The 20,557-nt window shown below is 39.8% G+C and overlaps 1 protein-coding gene across 4 annotated transcripts in view; it reads right to left on the bottom strand.

Annotated features, from left to right (window-relative positions):
- rgs19 (regulator of G protein signaling 19) overlaps positions 1-17,140 on the bottom strand; it is a 28,563-nt gene extending 11,423 nt beyond the window's left edge. Inside the window, exons 1-2 of one of the 4 annotated variants that reach the window (XM_018682835.2) lie at positions 16,433-17,128; positions 9,809-9,919 (exon numbers count right to left, since the gene is read on the bottom strand). In XM_018682835.2, coding sequence (XP_018538351.1) covers positions 9,809-9,823 — 15 coding nt within the window. In that variant the 5' untranslated portion in view covers positions 9,824-9,919; positions 16,433-17,128. Of the gene's footprint in view, positions 1-6,201; positions 6,358-9,808; positions 9,920-16,432 lie in introns of those variants that run through there. The other 3 variants (XM_018682832.2, XM_018682833.2, XM_018682836.2) reach the window with 3 other exon arrangements.
- Positions 17,141-20,557: the final 3,417 nt, after the last annotated feature.

A 20,557-nucleotide genomic window follows, 5' to 3' on the forward strand; every position in this document is an offset into this window, starting at 1 on the left:
GAAAATATTTTTTTGGCCTGAAGTACTACAGTTGTCCACTGGGACAAAAGGCAGCAACGCTGAGGCAATAGAAAAGCCCACTGAGTTACAGGTGCTAAATAATAATAACCTCATTCATACAGAACTTTTCACAGCAAGGTTACAAAGTGGTTTACATGATTTTCAGCGGGATTACAACATAATAAATAAGGCAATAAAATTCTGAATTTAAAGGGTTATGGTCAAAATAAACTAAAATTGTGTAGAAAACCCCAGATATAAGATCAAAACAACAACACATGCTAGTTGATTAAAGGCTAATTCAGAAAGGGGGGTATGGTTTGAGGTCAGACCATAAGACTGGCTGAAAGAAAGAAGTTAATGTGCGTTTGAGCAGGGCAGCCAACTGTGGAGCTGCTGACAGGTGTACAGTGAGTATACTCACAGCTAAAACACACACAGATTACATATACAATCACACTTCATCAGAACAACACACACACACACACACACTGCACTGATGTCACCGTTTACCTGCCCTGTCAGAGCAGACAGAGGAACACTCCCTTCCTCTCTTCTATCACCCGCACCATCTTTTATAACACCGAGCTATCAGATTACCGCCCTTGTGTGCGAGTGTGTGTGTTTATATGTGAATGAGATAGACTGTGTGTGTGTGAATGTGCATGTCTTTCTATGGTTGTATGAAGAAATTTTGGTTTGAAACCATTATTGTGCGGTTATTTTGGCCTGGCCTGGGCTGTGAGGGAAAAGACCTGGTTTTAAGACTTTACAAAGACAGAAAGAAAGAAAGAAAGAAAGAAAGAAAGAAAGAAAGAAAGAAAAGAAACTGTGTTCAGTTCCTTTTGAGCAGATGTCTCACTTCCTCTTTTATTCCACGTGTTTTTCAGTGTGTGTATATGTGTGTGTGTGTGTGTGTGTGTGTGTTTAACAGGATTTGAGTTGGAGTGTTAATCTGATTAACCTAGATGACATTAGAAAGACTTAGAATTCACTCACACACACACACACACACACGCACACGCACACACAGAGCAGCTCACTTCCTTATCATCTTGACTCCATCTCTGTAAATATTTTTTTAACCTTTATTTATCCTGGTAAGGTTGACGGAGCACACATGCAGTTTTCTTGCAACGCCTTTCCACACAGACACACACACACACACACACACACACACACACACACACACACTGGCCAATAAGAAACTCAAATGGACCAGGAGTGTAAATGCCTTGCTTAAGGGCATAGACAGTTTATTCTTATCTAATTTCTTCGCCTTTGGAAATAAATACCCCTCCCCTTCTTCAGAACCAACAAATAAGCCAACTGAGTGTTCTAACATGAACGTGAAAAAACTTATTTATACTGTATATTTAAGGGAACATGCATCAACTGGTGTGCACTATCATCCATCTATTGTTGTTTTTTTTCCCCCATCTTCACTGTGATCACCTTCTTTGTACTGCACTAGGTTGTTTGCCATCTCTGCGTGCTTTGACAGCACAGATGGACTGGCATACCATGCCAATAAAGCAAGATGAAATTTAAATTCAGAGAGAGACACTGCCAGGGCTTTTTGTGTGCTGCATGTACATCTACCAACACACACACACACACACACACACACACACACACACACACACACACACACACACGCAGCTGCGCCTGCCAGCAGGGTTTAAGTAATTAAGCGCTCACTTGAAGTATTAATCTGAGAGATTACTGCTCCATAATCTCACCACCTGATCGCTAACAGCCCACTGTGAGTGTGTGTGCATGTGCGTGTGTGTGTGACAGAGAGGTGAGGGTCACAATGACAGATCAAGAGACAGAGAGATGAAATGAAAGCGAGAGAGGACGTATGAAAGAAAGACCGTAAACAACTTCTATATTTCGTCCAGTCCTTTAAAATGTGTTTGTACCTTTTGTGTGCTGAAGTTAAACCAAACAAAAAGTCAGCAGAGGGAAGCAGGAGGCAAAAAGAACGACAAAAGAGCTAACAGCCGCATCAGTCTGACCTACATATATATGTATATATTGATACACGTGCCCCCTGCAGACTACCAGTCCAACAACCACTGTTTCTGTATACAGCTGCTGCCTCTCTGAGCATGTGTATGTGCGTGCCATTGAGGTTTAATATTTTACATTACAGAACCCTAAAATGCAGGAGTTTTGTTAACTGTAGCATATTTTTTGCTGAATACTGGGATGAGTGCAGAGTTCACTTTGCAACGAGTGTCATGGAGGACACAGGACGCATTAGTTAGGAAAGGAAGGGATCTGCACCAGAGTTTTTCTAGCTGTTCAAATAAATAAGTGGGTGGTGATGGGATGCTAAAAGAAAACAATACCTACATTGTCAGTGTAGGTGTTCTCTAACTAGAGTTCAGTATTTAAAATATAAACTTTAAACAATCAACGCTTATTGTAGGTCATTTATTTTACTAATTAATTTAACTTTAACCTTCTACTCTTACAAACACAAAAGTTGGATTATGTTGTCTGAATTCTATACAAACAAAATGTCCAAGTCAAGGTTGAATTCCTTACAAATACCAGGACTGAAATTCACCAACACTGATCCCAACCCTGCCGATCATATCAGGACATCCTTACTTCACACTCAATCATGGATAAAGATCGTTCTCCTCAGCCTACAATCATCAGTTTATTGGCCCATGTCCGACAACTCTGACTTATGCAACCTTGTTTTTGTGGAACTAATGAACTTAAGCAGGCAGCAGACTACACTACGTATTTTACCTCCTCACACCTTCAGGCATTATTTCCTTAGAAGTGAGTGGTCCATTTCTAACTAACTGCCATGTTCTCTTATGGTTGGCAAATGAATTTATTACTGTTAGTGAAATAGCAGTGACGTAAAAACCCTCAGGTGAGGAAACGTTTGTGGATCTCGAACTGACAAACAAAGAATTCAAGTTTGACTCAAACCTCTGTATTCAGAGACTCGAGGTGAGACTGAGGTCTGACTGAAATGAGCTGCAATGCAAAACCATAAAACAAACGTTTCAACTAGGGTTACAACAAATAATTATTTTCATTATTATTTAACTGACTGATTGTTTAGACTATGATATGTCAAAATGCCCCTCTTAAGTCATGAGAGACACAAACATCTTCAAATGTCTTGCTTTGTGCAACCAAAAGTCTGAAACCCAAAAACTTTTAATATGAAATGATATAAAACGTGGAAAACCAGTAATTTGTAACATCTGAAATGATGGAACCACAGAATAAACTGTAAAGATTAAGGTAAGCAGATCTGTATGGTTCTGTTTTGGCCAGTGTCCTTCAATCAACTTGAAGGCTGCATGAAGTCACTCTAGGTAAAGGCAACAGCTGAATGTGTACAAACTGTTTTCTGGTTGCTCTGCAGATTCCACGTCTGTTCTTGTGGTTCATAGAGACAGTACAGGTGAATTTCAGTGAGTCAGACCCCAGATCCGGTACAAGAAAAAAGAGGTAATGTTTTACGGAGGAGATGAGCTTTTCCAAACTCCTGCCCTGACATGTTGAGCACTGCTAAAGCTCTGCTAATGCACTGTTAAACACACACAACACGCATGCTTTCTACAGTACGCTCCTCTCCTCTCGATCTGTCTCTCTTCATTTACTCTTTCTTTGAAAATGTCACTCGCACTCCCTCGCTTTCACACTAAAACTCTCTCTTACTTTGCAACAGTCCCTCTCCCTCTCACACACACACTCACACACACAGACACACACACACAGAGTAAGTGGGTCTATAAATCCAGCCTAACAGCACTGTGTGGTGACAGATTCAAGGTTTTTTACCAGAGGGCTGCACCGACAAACCATATCAGCTCCCAAATTCATCCCCTCTCCTCTCCTTATATGGACAAGCCTGTCTGAACACACACACACACACACACACACACCACACACACACACACACACACACAGCTAATACACAATCAAGTTACAACTTCTTAGAGATGCACTCAGAGTTATCGTACACAAACACACTGGCATGCCCACACAATCACAACTACATGCAAGCGTCAACCTACAATCGCACAACCACACGAGCTGCAACGCACCAATTACAAGAGGCTGTTGACATCTCACAAAAAATGAGAAAAATGAAATCTACACAGACATGTAATAAGACAAAATGATAACTGTTCACAGCAAAGAAGTTTTAAAAGCCATTTTTCAGTGCGTTACTAGCCACAGCATTCTCAAAAGAAGTTCTAATTACCTCTATTGTGATGGGTGCTGAGGCACAAATCAAAAATCTGAGAGACAACCCTTACTGGGTAGATACCACTGAGGTGAGAGGGGAAAAAAAGTATTTTTTGTCATTTGGGCGGACTGACCCTTTATAAACCCCGGCCTGCTGCAAAAACCATTCATACGAATCGATTCATTCTAAAGTGGCAGGTTCGAGTAATTTCAATGAATTTGTGTTTCATCTGAGGTACAGATAAAATTCACACGTGATTCAGACTCGCTGTCAGAGTCCTGTGCTGACAGCTGTCACACCGGACAAAACACAGGGAACAAAAAACAAACCTAACGTCTACATTTCAGTAGGAAAATTCTCTCACTCGAACAGCTGCCTCAGGGATCCTGCAGGTCTCTGTCCAGTATCATTCTCCGTGGCAGCTGATAGTAACATCACCTGCTGCTATAATGTTCACTCATCTTAGATCCCCATTACTGTCACATCCTCATGACCACCTCTTACATTAGTCACAGACTGCTTTACTTTAGAAAGATGTTTTTAGCATCCAACTTCATGCCACCATTCTCTCTTTATTTCAGTCAGTGTATGATTAATAATTTCCAACTGTTTCAGGTCTCTTAAGACAACTGACACTACTAATTTAACTTCAGAGTTCTTGTCTGCTGATTTCTGGCAGTTAGACTTCAGTGTGAAATTTTTCTTCTTACCCTTTGGTTACATTTTTGTGAATAAAACAGCCAGGATCACTGGACAAGAGCATCAGCTCTCCATCATCAACCAAGATCTCCAACACAAAATCATCACTAGCAACACTTAAAGCCCACTCATAGGCCAGAACCAGCAGTCTGTTGACAACAAACTACCCTAACTTTACATTACAGCAAACAATTTTCCATTGGTATCAGCCACTGCTATAATTTTACTTCAGTACAAGTAATTTCACTGACACTTGTTGTAATGTTGTTGACTACTGATGAGCATTAAATTTACTAAAGAAGTTTTGCAAATTAACGAATTGACAAAGAACTAATCTAAAAAATGTTGAAAACTGGTTAATTGTTTAAATAATCTCCAGTATGAGCCTTTACTGTTCTTTGTTCTACGTCATATTAAACACACAACCTTTGGGTTTAGGACTGTTGGTTGAACAAATCAAGATACCAGATGATGTCGCTTTTGGCTTAAGAAAACAGTAATGGGTATTTTTTGTGGGCCAAACATTTAATCTATAAATGGAGAAAATATTTATCTGGAGAAAAATAATTATCTGCAGCCTTACAATAATCAACAAAACAAAAACGTGACTTAGGTCATTTCATGCATTTACACAGTAGCCAAGTCCAACTCTTCAATCCCAGATGTAGAGCATCAGTGAACATACCAAAACTCCCTGCTGGCAGTTGTATCACATGCCTGTTAAGTTTCACGGTGTGCTGAACCTATTTTTAAAATGATTTTCTCATGTTGGATAATGTAGTACTCACAGTGCATACTGCAAGAGTAAACGTGCTAATTCTGTCTTCATTAAAATAGGAAATCTATCTGAAACCGTTTGATTTGGAACATGTAAACTATGTAGGTCATTTGTTGTCACTCATCCAGAACGTGCAAAACTGCATATCCCCACTTTTCAGGAACTGAGAAAAACTGTCTTGTTTAAAGCTTGATGACCATGCATTTTCAAGTTTATCTGACAGGGTGTTGAAAGAGTTTCATCAGAGAGACAACAGAGAATTTCCTCAGTAACCCACAGAGGGGTAATTAAATCACATAAATTTGAGTAATGAAGCGACGTTCAGTTTGACAGACACTCTTAACCACAGTACTTTTCTAAGAATGGGCAGCCAGAAAGGAAGTCTAACCACTAACACTGGTACTGCCTTGCTCTCTGATGAGCAAAGACACAACTATTAGGAGTGCACGAAATAACCGCACAGTAACCTTTATGCAGCAGCAAAGCTCACCAGAGACGAGGCGATTCAATGGTGGATCAACGATAGATGACTGAATGAAAGAACAAACGGGTCCTTCTTTCGCTAATAGCTACGATGAGTCCATCAATCAACGCACCTTCACTCCACTGAAGGAGGAAGAGACGAAAGGCAGAACAAGGCAACAGGAAAAGATGGAGAGAGAGAGAGAGAGAGGGGGAGAGAGAGGGAGGAAACAGAGTCAGAGGTATTGTGACACATAGGGCTTCTTCGTTTCTTTCTGAAACTTGATGAATCAGACCTAGTGTCTACACACACACGCCCACATACACACACACTAACCCAACCCTACTCGTCATGACTGCATGGGCCTATTCATGCCATTATGGCTTAAAGGGAAAAGCTGCTAAAAACCAGCATTTACATTCCTTCTTTCTCTGAACTTGGACACAACCAGAGTCCAGTCTAGACTTGTCAAAGTCTCTCTCTCTTTCATACGAACATGAAAGTCTGACTGTGTATCTCCTCAAGCTACACAAATGCTCCAGGCATCAATGCATCAGATGGGAACATCTTTTAACAACTTGGCCATGTCTTTCTCCTTGTCCTTTGATGGGAAGGACAGTTAAAAAAAGAGGCCAGCTGTTTGCAGGACAGCTGAAAGTAGTTTGCTTTTTTCTGATTGACTGCAGAAGAGGAATGGCCATAATATGGCCAAAATTATGTGGACACTTCCACATACTTTTGTGGGTCTGGATTTTTTACTTTGGGCTCCTTGGTTCCAAAGAAGGGAAATCTTCATTCTGCGGCATACAATGAGATTTGAGACAGCAGCATGCGTCAAGCTTTGTGGCAGCAGTTTGGGGAAGGCCCTTTCCTGTTTCAACATGACTTTGCCCACATGTACAAAGCCAGGTCCATAAAGAAATGGTTTTTCTAATTTGATGAGGAGGAACTTGACTTGCCTGCACAAAGCCTTGACCTCAACCTCATCCAACAACTCCAACGTGAGCCGACTGTGAACTTTATCACCCAACATCAGTGTTGAACCTCACTAATGCTCTTCTGGCTGGATGAGAGTAAATTTTCTGCAGCCACATTCCAAAATGTTGTGGAGAGCCCTCTCATAGAAAAGGAGGCTGTTACAGCATGGGTCAGGGTTTTCTACTGTATATAAAAAAGGGAGTACTACTCCTTGCCTGAAATGAGACCACTTCCAATGACGTCAGATGAAATTACAATTTTATGAAATATAAAACTAAGCTTATTAAGCTTCTGGAGAGAATGAGCAGCAACACACAGTGAATGCCACGTATTTATTGGGCTAATTCTTTAAGCTCAAATCTCAGATATTTGATAGCTAGATGAGATGTAATACGTTGTACATTTCGCAGTCATTAATCAGAGTAGCATGTCACAACGTCAGGAAACAGGAAACCTGTTGGGAAAGTTGGGAAAAGTTGAGACAAACAGCCCAGTAAGTCACAATTAGGTGCTGAAGTGTGAAGGAAAAAATGTGTAGCGGCTCAGTTAGTTTGATCATCACTCAGTTGGACACAAGTTTTACCCAATAGAGTTGTGAATTGGAAGGGGCCAGTGGGTTTTTTTCCCCACACTGTATACCCATTTCAGTTTTTTATTTAAACAATATACTTCATATTACTCCAAACACAAACACAGACAATCCTAGATAATGTAACAACCCTAGAGGTTTATGTCAAGGCTGTCAGTTTTAAATATCTCAACTTTGCCATTTTGACATGACAAATGAGTATAAATACTACAAGCCTTAGGCACGTTACTATGGAGAAAAGACCAGTCAGAGGTACAAATTGGACCGCTTGGGAATTTACATCAAAACTGACCAGAAATTAAAAAGTCAATTAATTTAAGATGTGATTGTAATCTGTAGCTCCCCCCACCATCTGCGGTTAATGCAACAGAATTATAAGCTTTGTGATTGGATAGTTCTTGCTGAAATGCATCTTGAGAGTTGTGGTTATTTTTCCCCAAAACTATGAATCACCTAATATTTTCTATGGGAAAAATGAATGAGACTTTTATATCCAGAACAAGGTCTGCCCAAAATAACTCCTCCCACTAAGAAACTTGAGTCTGCATTGAGTTGAGGTTAGTTTTGACCAACTGGACTCAGATGGGAATGGGCAGCAGTAACCACCTCCTCTAATCAACTTCCATGGGAAATAATGTTGGTATACTTCACATATGACCACAAAGTGCACATGTGAGGGTCTGTGCTACTATGCAGTAGCACATTTCACAGAGGGAGATATCCATGTATGCAGAGGGTTGCCTATACAATATTATAGCAGTCGTGGGTCACCTGAAAAAACATGGCCTCTCCGCTAACATCAAGAGAAAATGTAACATTAACCATTGCCTCCACTGACTAGTTTCCTAGTGTTTGTTTTATTTCAGAGAACTTCCCACTACTAAGCTGCCATAGAGCAATGGCTATATGACCAAAGTGTACGTAATCCAGACACTGCTGCACTCTGCTTCATAGCCAGTATGTTGTTCCCTTAACAGCAACTTTGCATAAGAAAACATTCAAATGGAGGATGAAAGGAATGTAAAGAAGAGAAAAAGAGAGACAAGAAAAGAAAAAGAGAGAGGGAGATCTGAAGAGGGAAATGGGTGAGAGGCAGATACGAGAGGAAAAAAAAGGGTGAGGGGAATGGGAAGAATGGGGAAGAACAAGATAAGAAAACGAGAGCGCGAATGAAAGAAAAAAGATAGAAGACAGAGAGACAGAGGAGAGAGAGAGAAATGACAAGCTGATAGGAGGGAGAGAAGAGCTGACAGCAGTTATATATAGTCAGCAGTGGCAGTGACATGTGGAAATTAAGTGACAGTTTAATTTAGGAGAATGATCAAGAGGAGGAGAGGAGAGAGAGACATTCGAATGAAAAGTATAGTACAGTAGAACCCCATCGATACATGTGAGAAACTATGATAAGGATATATTGGCTGATACATATTGGTTTGATTAAGATAATTAACTAAATCAGTTAGAGGTAAGAAAGCTAAGCTACTATTGTTCCAATTCAAATTACACATTTAGCCAAATAGGATCACAACTGTTCATGCTCTACCCATTTTATCCAGGATGCCTACTTTGTAGGTTTTTTTAGGCAAGCAATTAACTATTTTGACTTGCCTAGTTATTAAAAATCAATGAAAACTTACTTAATCACTTGAAAATGAACTGCCATGTTTTCTGAGATGCGAAAACACACTGGCTCATCATCTTGGAAGCAGGTTAGCTCTTGGCTTGTTAGTGCATGGCTACATATCTTAGCACATTATAGCCACCAACTGTCAATCAGCAGAATAGTGTGAAAGCGGTGACAGGAATGTGTATCATGATGGCTGTACATACTGCTCCATAGTGCTTCAGATGGTTACTCAAGTTCACAAATTCATTAGCGTATTCTTATTTCCATTATTTCCTTAGGCCGTGTTTCTTTGGTAGCAGATAGGTCTTGTAGTTACAAAAACATTTCCCAGACAGTGAAACAAAGACATTTAGAAAAAGATAAAGAGATGAACACAAAGAGAAAGAGCAAAAAAAGGAACATTTGGGAGACAGAGAAAGGAAGAGGTGCAGTTGGTTTACCAGTACGTCCGTCATGTCGTGAGGGCGGGCAGTTGGTTAGTGTACGAGTCGTCAGCGATGTTAGCAGGCCGGACACATGCATGTCATCCCCCCTTCTGCCTCGGACCTCTCCTTTATAAATACACACATACACACACACACACACACACACGCACACACGCGCGCACATACACATTGGGGAATGCACAAATAAAAGTGCAAACATGCAGTCACACAAATGTGCCACACAGAAACACACAGGTACAATACAAATGCATCTCAAAAACATACACAGTCATACATGTTTATGTGTGAAATCCCATGCAGCCATGGATCAACAACACAATTTATACACACATAAAAGCACACACAGCAAACACAGCATGTAACACCCACAAAATGCACCAAAAATCCCAAGGGAAAGTACATGGGTGTACAGAGGCAACACACACACACACAGACACACATACATACACACACATATACACAAGGAGAGAAAAAAAGGCCATAGTGAGTGTGTGTACACCAATCATCCATCCTTCACCCTAAGGAGCCTCCATCAGTGATGGATCCTCCAGCCGTTACTCAACACACTGAGAAAAGCATACATTTTTAAAATTCTGATAATCATGAAATTTCCAAAGATTCTGTGAAAGAAAAAGTGAACCAGAGTTTGTATCCAGAATTTCTCTTATGCAAACATTCGGAGAATATCCAAACAAGATTATCTAATCAAGAGATACAGAGAGTCTTGGTACACCATAGTGTGTCGTTGCTATTTCCCACCTAGGATGATGTGTGTGTTAACTTTCACACATGAAAACTCCATTAAACAAATTATCTCTACTGTGAAAATCAAATGAATCTTCATTAAGCAAATTGGATATCAGCAATGATGTGACCAGTCCATATTACATATAGACTCCTTTTCAATGTCATAAGATTCGGTTTTCGCTGTTAAATTCATAAATTCATTGACTCGTGGTTGGCTGCAGTCTCAGTGAGGTCCATACAGCAAGATGCACAGATGTGGGGGAAAAGAGAACACTGGTATCGGATCAGTACTTAATACTGGCAGATAAACTGAGCTGAGGTATTGTATCTGGAGGAAAAAACTGGATCAATCCCTGGCTAAAACACCAGTGAATACTGGACCAAACCTGGGCAAAATACCAGTGAATATTGGACCCAACAAGGGTATAAACACCAAAGACTGTTGGACCAAAAGATGACTAAACATTATGCAATACTGGACCAATCCAAGACTTTGATACCAGTTTATAACGGAACATCCCAGAGCTTAAACACCAGTGAATACTGCACCAAACCAAACCAAATACAACACAGGGCTAAACATTATACAATACTGGACCAATTCAGGCCCTTGGCACCAGGCCACGTTGGACCAGACCAGGACTAAATCACCAGAGAATACTGGACCAAACCAGGGTTTGAATATTTGATCATACCAGGGCTAAATCACTGGTGGACACTGGACCAGACCAGGGATACAACACAACCAAATACTGGACTGATGTTATGTAATACAGGACCAACCCAGGGCTAAAAAACAAAAGAATGTTAGATCAGAAAAACATGTCTGCTTTGCAAAGCTTTTCTAAATAAATACAAGTTAAAAATCTCAGAGTTGTAAGGTTTTTGAACAGCAGCTGCCTACCTCTAGGGATTTAACTTTGAAATCCTCCTTAAGTGAGTAACTTGAATTCCACATTGAAACCATGAGACAGAGATTAGTGGCAAGGTTGTTGCTCATCATGCCAATTAGTTTCATAAGGAAAGCTAATGATGCTAAGAAGTTATTCTGGGGAAACAAGACTAATTTAGGGACTCCAACCTGACAAGTATGGCTGTCAAACAATACTTCATGAACAGAGATTTAATGTTACTGTTACAAATTATGCAAATTTAGAGTAACATCTCAATAAGGAATGTATTACTGGGCTCACTTAAGCTATATTTTGGCTTGTGGACATTTATACTATCATGGGGGCTTTAATACCTTCGTTGCACTATTTCGATTCAAATGCTTGCACTGTAAAGGTAAATTGGAATTTTGAAGACCTCATTACCCAGAAATCCAGTCAGGTGAAGACAATGCCAAGAGCTACATTTGCACTGCCTGGTAGAGGTGAACTTTTTAAAAAATTATTGTTTAGTCACTTTTTTTTTTTTTTTTTTTTGCCTTTGTTGGGAGTCGATAGTGAAGACAGAAGACAGGAAACAAGAGCACAGAGAGAGGTGCGACAAGCAACAGAACCAGAAACGTTTCTGATTGTTAGTCGATGTGTCACAGATCAGACAGGTATTATGAAAACATGAATGGACATGTGACTGATTGTTTTTTAGGTTTTGAGATTTTTGTTACTTTTAGGCTGACGATATGCCGATTCAGTTGGTGATATTGGCTATACTAATGTATTAATTGGTTTGACTCTGGAAATATCAATATGTGACTCTATCAGTGTGACTCTCATCCAAAAACACAGATTGTTTAGGTCGGCAAAGAAGATTTTCAACCAGTAACCACATGACATAAAAATGACTGTTTCTGGGCAAAGAAAATTAATCTTAAGATTTTTGGAGAAAGAATGATCTTCTCTGTTGTACATGATTTAACTAGCAATTAAACAATTTGCTGATTTATTGATTAACTGACTGAAATTATCTGCATCTTTAGGTTTTGGTGTGTTGGTTGGAGAAATCAAACAATGTGATCACGCTGGCCTTCTAACTATTTTCTGACATTTTGTAAGCCAAACGATTAATCGAAAAAATGATTAATAAACAAATCAATAATGAAACTAATGGTTAGATGAAGCTCAATATTTAGCAAAAAAAGATCTTGCTTGCTTTGATTTCAAAGCATGTTTTCGATTTGTCTACAGCCACAGGAACAGCATAACACTTTAACTCCACTTTTGGAGATTTTTTTTTTGGTGAGTTCATGTTATTTGAAGAATGACAGGGTCCTCTATGGGCTGAGAAAACACTACAACCTCTTGATGGGATCCTTTCAAAATCCCACTGGATAACCAAAAATATGTGGTGGTCAAACTAAAAATAGGGCAGTTTTTCAACATTCAACATTTGGAAGATCTTAGGTTTTTAATCTGACATCAACTACAACATGGGAATGTTGGTTTGATGTGGATTTTTATGGACTTGAATATCAAACCAGCAATACATACACTCACAGGACAAGAAGATAATGAAGACACACACAAATGAGTGAAAGGAAACCACATACATCGACACAAAACACATATCACAAGTAAATATTGACAGACAAAGAATAAGAGACACAAATGGAGAGACAGAAATAATGAGAGAGAGAGAGACTCAGGAAAGAAAGGTGATGACCGACTTGAAAAAAAAAGAGGAAGCAAGCAACAGACACAATGAAGAAAGACACAGGAAGAGGAAGTGTGTACCAACTGGCAACAAGAAGAAGGAGAAAAAAAGCTTCTTGACTCTTGATCGGGTATAAGTCAGTATCTGAAATAAGGTATGTCTCTTAATCTTAGGGTTGGGACCCTGGAATTAGCCACAGACCTCATTTTCTGAGAGCTGATACTGTTTATCCTGGTTTCCATGGTGACCCAGAATTCAACTGTTGCTTTGGGTGAAAATCCCCAAATAAATGACAGATTTTAGAGGAGGAATGTGGCTGCCTGTGATTTCTGAGGGTGTTTTCACGCTGAATGTGTTTGAAGCTGTTCAATCAAACTTTTCCTCAGTGAGCTCGGTTTATTCAGTCACGTGAGAACAAAGTTTTTACACCAATGAACCTCACAGGGACGCCTAAAGACAAATCTCACTTCTCTTTCAAGAGGTTTTTTTTTTTTTTTTTTTAAACCGAGCATGTAACTCAAACCAGCTACAGGAAAGGACCTCAAAACACAAGGACTTATGAGGATAAAAGGAGATGGATGTTGACATTTGATAGCCAGCAGTTCCACATGCTCGGACACACCAAACTGCAAAGAGAGAAGATATGCAAAAAGCCGTGCTTTCAAAACCTGATTTCAAAAGTGGCTTCCTGTGCAACACCCTCACCCAGAACTGTACAGTATGATTCAGGAAAAGGCATTTACAACACAATGAAGGGATAAGGAGACTGAGAGAGGTAAAAGGAGGGATCAGTTGTATAATACCATCTCAGCTCAAACTGAGTATACTTTAACACAACAACACATTCATTTCTGCTTTTGTTGTGTCTCTTCCTCTTCAAAAGTGCCAGAGGTTACACCTTATAATGTATACCAATAAGACTGACTGGACTGCTGTAGGTGTAGTATGCAGGAACTTTATAGTGTCGGTTTATACATAAACATACCATTGAGTACAGCAAGGTCACTATAAACTTACAAACCACAGAGACACTGTCGGAAAGCAAAGGGACATTGGTGATTTTTTTTCTTGACTGTTCCAAGTATCAGCTGATGGCGCTCTTTAATGTGTCAAAGTGGAACATGTCACAGCAGCGACCACTGCTAATTTTCACTTTTTCTGTTAACAAAACTTGTGACATCACATTAACATTCATTGTAATTTTCTTGAGAGACTTCAGGAGTCAAACTCAGATGCAGGGGGACACACAAAACTTAATTACACTTATGACTTACATTGCCTTAAGTTGCTAGCCTCAAGCAGAAGCGAGGAGCAGGCAACTCCATACACCCAGCACTTTTTCTTTTTCAAACCTTGTAGTCCTCGGCTGCAGCCAAAGTTTCCTCAGGAGTCATTTTAATAAACTCTGCACAGCTCACTCTGGAGCCACAAGAACTTTCATACGCAAAAGTACTGACTTTGTTAAATCTGTTCTCCTTTAATACTAAATGCATTAAATGTGGTGCTTTAAAATGGGCAGAAAGGCCAATATATTTATCACCTCTAGCTGATGCGTTCATCCAACCACATAATACAAACAAATCACAGGCTAAACATCGGTAAACCAGCACAGGTTTCATAGCCTAGTACAGATTCACCAATCCAATAAGCTGAATCAGAATCTGTCAGATGTGATTGATCCACATTACATTCTCTTGGTCAGTGTCAGTAAATTATGATCTACACTCTGTTTCATTCAATAATGCGCCAGGCTCCCAAATAACAAATAACACCATAGCAATCCTTATATATATATATATATATCATCCCAATGAGTTCCACATAGTCAGGTATACAGATTTCAAAAACCAGGGAGAAAGAGAGCAATGGTATCAGATCGTTACTCACTAACAGAAGAAATCCCAAGTTGACGTATTACAATTGATACCGGAAGAGAAAAAGCCTGTCAGTGCCCTAAAATGAGGAACATAGGAATCAATACGGTATTCATACATTCTAAGAACAGATGCTGGTGGACAGATTTCAGATTACAGAATCTATCACCAATACCCAATGTTTGCTTTTTAACTGGAGGGCAAGGCAAAAATAAGACCAGAGTACTTTAACTAAAGGTTCAAACTTTTGTTTTGGAGTAGATGTCACAAGGCCAGTGAATTTGTCACATAACTCAATGGCAATTGATAATCAGTTGATTGGAGATATTTGGTAATTGACTGGAGAATGATGAGGCATCACTGAGGCTAACGCTCAAAATCAGAGGCTACCTCTTGTGCTACCAATTGCAGGCCAGAGAACAAACTCGCCAACTACAAACAAAATATCACTTTGCAATAGAATAATTGTAGAATCGTAAACAGGAACAGCTAAAGTAATCTAGTGAAGATAACATCCTTCCTTTTTCAAACCTGTCTTGCCACTTTATCCTCAGACAGTAAAGGGTATTTGCTATTGGTTGACAGAGAAAAACTGAGGTCGGGCAATCAAAGTAAATTGAAATGGTAAAAGAAACAAGAACAGCAGACTTAGTGGCCACCACCACAAACAAAAATCTTAAGACAAAGATTCCATTCAAATGAATGAACTTTGCTAAAGACTGTCATTCATCCCAGTTTGACCTGGGCCTTTACAAGTGACCTATGTAACAACTGAACCAGCTCTCCTCTGTAAAACATGCCTCTGAATGCTTCATGGTTATCAACAGTCAGTTTACTGTCCTTTCCTCCAAACTCACGGACTTCTTACACAACAACAGAAAAAGAAATATACAAAGAGAGAAAACAAAGTAAAGTAAGAAACCAAGCTCTGTGCTTCCTCAGTTTCTACCAGTGAGTTGTTTGTGTGTTTTGTGCGTCCTGATTCACGTTACAGAAAAAATTAACAGCTTAAGACGGAGCACGGGTCTGAAACACCTCCGCTGCTGTCAGTGTCCTCAAGAAAACCGTTCAAAAGAAACGGAAGAAGACCGAAAGGCGGACGACTGTGCGCTCGACTCCTTCGGCTCCTCTTTCCACCGATGTCTGCCTGCCTGCTGCCCGTTCTCGAGAAGGAATCAAGGAGGTAAGAGAGGGAAGTAGGAAAGGGAAGGAGGGGGGGAAGAGGGAGGGGAGGGGAGGGAAGGGAAGGAATCACGGAGACCGACCTTTTCCTCAACACCGCGGAGCGAGGAAAAGCCCCGCCGCTGACTGGAGACCAGGGAAGGGGAAATTAAACTGAAACCAGCTCCCCTCCCCTCCCCGTGTTCAGGCTCGTTTCTGCAGCCGATCAGATACTCACAATCTTGGCATTAATAAGGTCCGGAGGGCGGTATCCGCTGCGCTTTCGGAGGCACATCCGTGTGTTTTTTTTTCTTCCTCTACCGCTCCGCACCGGGGGGTTTGGTGCGTGGATTTTTTAATTATTTTTTTTCTAAATATCCTGCCGCTGCCGCTGTATCGGAAGAAGAAGAAGAAGAAGAAGAAGAAGAAGAAGGAGTCCTCCTCCTCCCCCTTCTGCTGCTTTCCTCCTGCTCGGGTTTTTCCCAGGGAGAGAGAGAGTGATAGAGAGACAGACAGAAAGAGTGTGTGTGAGAGAGAGGGAGACAGATCACCGCCCTGGCGGACAGAGGCGGCAGAGCGCATGCGCGGATTCACACGTCCATCCAGGCAGGAGGGGACCCGGAGTTCTCTATAATAAAACTTTATGCATATAATAATTTTTATTTGTTGTACATGTTATTGCACATAATAAAACACCATGTAGAGTTATTTAAATACCAGACCGCGATAAAACTATCTTTACTGTCTACTTTTAGGCACTCTCATATTCTTGTAAGTATTGATTAGTATTGTTTTTGCAATTGATTTTTTATTTTTTATTTTTTTTTTTACAAAGAACACTGAAATCACTTTCTATGTGTTTTTAACCAGCCAACGTAAAAATATAAAAAAATACAGGCCTACAGGTGTGTGATCTCTGTGTGAAAAGCAATTGTTATACTATGCAGCTGTTCACTTATACAATGTCGGTCATTTATATACAATAATAAATATGCTAACAGTACCACTCCTGAAGGTTTTAATGCAAAAACGTAAGTAAGTCTTATGTGCTCATAGTTCATTAGATCATATGCATAACATGACCACAACACATCACAATTCATATATAATTTTTACACTTATTCAACACCAGACTAGGGGCTGTTATGAAATGACAATATACTGTAACAGATATAACAGTATTTTAATGTATAAATAAGTTATTATAGATGCAGAGCATTGAGAGATACTGATGAAATGAGGTAGAGATGTCAAGTGACCACAAGTAAAAGTTTTCTACAATATCCTGCTGCTTTGCATGTGCACCTTAGATCATTCAAGTCACTGGGCCTCTAACTTCTCCTCCCTTCACTTGCTGAAGACTTGTTTTGAGGCTATTGCACATAATGATTTTACAGGTCTCTGCAACACTCCTGTCTGATCAACCAACCAAGAAAGAAAAAAAAGACACACATACCCAGAAAGAGGGAGAGAAACAACACCTGGCCTCATCCATGAGATATAGTTCCTTCTTTCAAGGGATATCAAGGGTCACATGTCCTAAAAACACATGTTGAGAATCAGTAGTATTAACTACAGCACCCACCACCACTCTTATTGTCCAACTGTTTATTCTGAAGCTGCTCTCTTTATAAATCTATACAAGCAAGACGATATAGTTAGTAAGAAGATAATGTTAATGCATATGATGCATATTAGAATAATAATAATAATAATAATAATAATGGCCATGAATGTTTCAGATGAGTAATCTGACGGTGGCTGAAGCTCTGTATCCATCTGTCACTGCTCAGTTCCTAAGGTTTCTCAATAGGTTCATTTATCAGGGGTCTTGGTATTTTCATGTTGCCATTGAACATGCTGCAACTCTGGGACAGCTAACGGACCAAGACGTTTCAATTTTATGTCATCACTGTGAAATACAAAGTCAAAAGCATAAGAATCTACAAACACTGTAAGCACAAAAAACTGTTCACCTCTTTATCCATAAAGTTACCAGCCAACACTGAGATTAAAGCCTCGAAATTATTTCTTTGTTTTGATATTTTGTTATTAAAAACAATAAAAACACCATGTTCTTAGTTTAATTATACACTTACCTGAGTTTTGATAAGGAGGCAGATAATGTTGTACGACGAGTGACTGCTTCATATGATGTGAATGGACCAACAGCAACAGGAGGGGGCGCCATACACCAAGGAGAGAGAGAGAGAGAGAGAGAGAGAGAGAGAGTCATTCAAGCTATGAAATGATTAAAGAATAAAATCTTTTAAGAATAGATGCAGACATTTGTATTTCAACCTCTGAATATTAATTTTATTCCTTGAGTCTTAAAGGGCATTATCTACATAGGTAGAAATACCTTATACTTACATTAACATACAAAAGTAGCCTCATTCTGTAGGCATATCTCTCTTAAATCATCCTATGGTCACAGGAACACCATCAGAGCACTGCAGCCGTGAACCTTTGACCTCCTTGGAATCAGCTGCCTGTAACATTGGTGATCAGAGGAGTGACCCACCATTTGACTTTGAGTATTGGGGGTAACATCAGTTTTGTCGGTCCAGCACCCCCTGTTGGAATACCACTGCTGGCACAGATCAGAGCTGGCTTTAGTCTCCACCACCATCTGTTATCAGAGGTTAACCTTTGATCGGTGATACGATTCTGAATCATATCTAGCAGCACAAATCTGTGTGTGAAGTCTTATCAAATGCATTTCCACTGCCTAAAGCATTTCTGCTGCTGTGTGTGTAGGTGGCATGAAAACACTCTGGAAAGGCCTTGCTTTATTACAAATCTCACTAATACAACAACACAGGGCAAAATGCACACAACTGGATGACACTCATGAACAAATGTAAACAATATCTCAATTGCTGATATGAGTAAAATATGCTCAAATGATATAATGATTTAAAACCATGCAAACATGAGTGTGTGTCTTTGCTGTAACACAACGCTGAAATTCACTAAACCTGCCACTTGTTGCATGTGCTTTGCGGTGCTTTCTGTCACCACAGGGGGGCACTAAAGCTGCATATCAAGCTGTTGATATCCAAGCTGCTGAGGATATGCAGATGGTCTGTTTTCTGCAAACGCATAATGACCTAACTGTTTCATTTGGGATGCACTTGCTCCCTCTGCTCCAAACATTTGATTTGTCCTCACAGAACCTGAGCTGACTGCAGTTTGTGTTGTTTTTACAACCATCATCCAAGTAAAGTCCACTGAGCCTGTGCTGTTTTGTCTCAACAACACCCTGATACATTAATAGGAATTACCACCTGAGCACTGGCAATACAACCATAATCTTATACTGATTAGTTCCACTGGAGGAATCAGAGCCTTAATTGCTTTGCCTGAGGACAGGACTAGTCATTTTTTGAGAGAGAGCTGAGTGTTTTTCATTGAGTTTGATGTCAAGTTAATTTCCCTCTTCATTACATGTACGTCTCAACGGATGTCACTGAGAAAAAACCTGAGATCTGACTAACCAACAAAACAACATGATTCAGTAGATTTTGCAGCAGGATGACAAAAGGTATGGAAACAAGGAGACACAAACTACCAGGGAACTGTTATAATGAAAACATTTTTAAAAGCCTTGAAAGCAGGGCAACAGAAAGGAAATCTAGCAGGAAAGTATTCAGTGTTCCCAGTGTTTACTGTGAACATGAAGTGAGGCAAACTTGACGAAGCAGAAAGATGAAGCTTTGGACAATGACAGCAGGCATGAAACAGCATGATTCACCTCTAATCACATTAGTCTTCATAAAAACAAAATTGTATCAGTCTGCCTGTGCCACATCACTAGATCTGCAAATGGATTTGCTTAAATTAACTGCCCTGTAATGCTGCTGGTCAAGCTGTCCTATTATCAGTTTAAAAATACATGAATGAGAAATACCCTTTCCAGCATGGAACTGTCTTTGCAGGGCTTAAATATGGAGTTGGGATATGACTGAGTGTGAAAGTGATGTGTTATTTATAACTTTACGCTGAATGTTTATATTCTACAGATACCGTTCAGGTCAAGGTGACTTAGCAGCGAGAAATGCTAAAAATATCAAATTTACACTTTTATAGCTAAGGCCAAATGTCATCCTGTCTCTGCCACCATCAGCTCAATGCAGAGAAACTGAACTCGACAATGCACAGAGAGCTTCTCTTCTATTTTGTTTTCTACATACAGACCTGCAGATTTTGTCAGGTTGAAGTTGCTGGAGAGGAGGAAGTGAAACCTCCACCCAGAGCTGCAAAACAGGAAACACAAACACACACACCCACACTCATTTACTTGCAGCTTTATCTTGATATGCATGTATACCTCTTCAGTGCAGAGAAAACACTAAAAAGA

This window comes from Lates calcarifer, linkage group LG6, assembly GCF_001640805.2.
Source record: "Lates calcarifer isolate ASB-BC8 linkage group LG6, TLL_Latcal_v3, whole genome shotgun sequence".
NCBI classification, from domain to species: domain Eukaryota; kingdom Metazoa; phylum Chordata; class Actinopteri; family Centropomidae; genus Lates; species Lates calcarifer.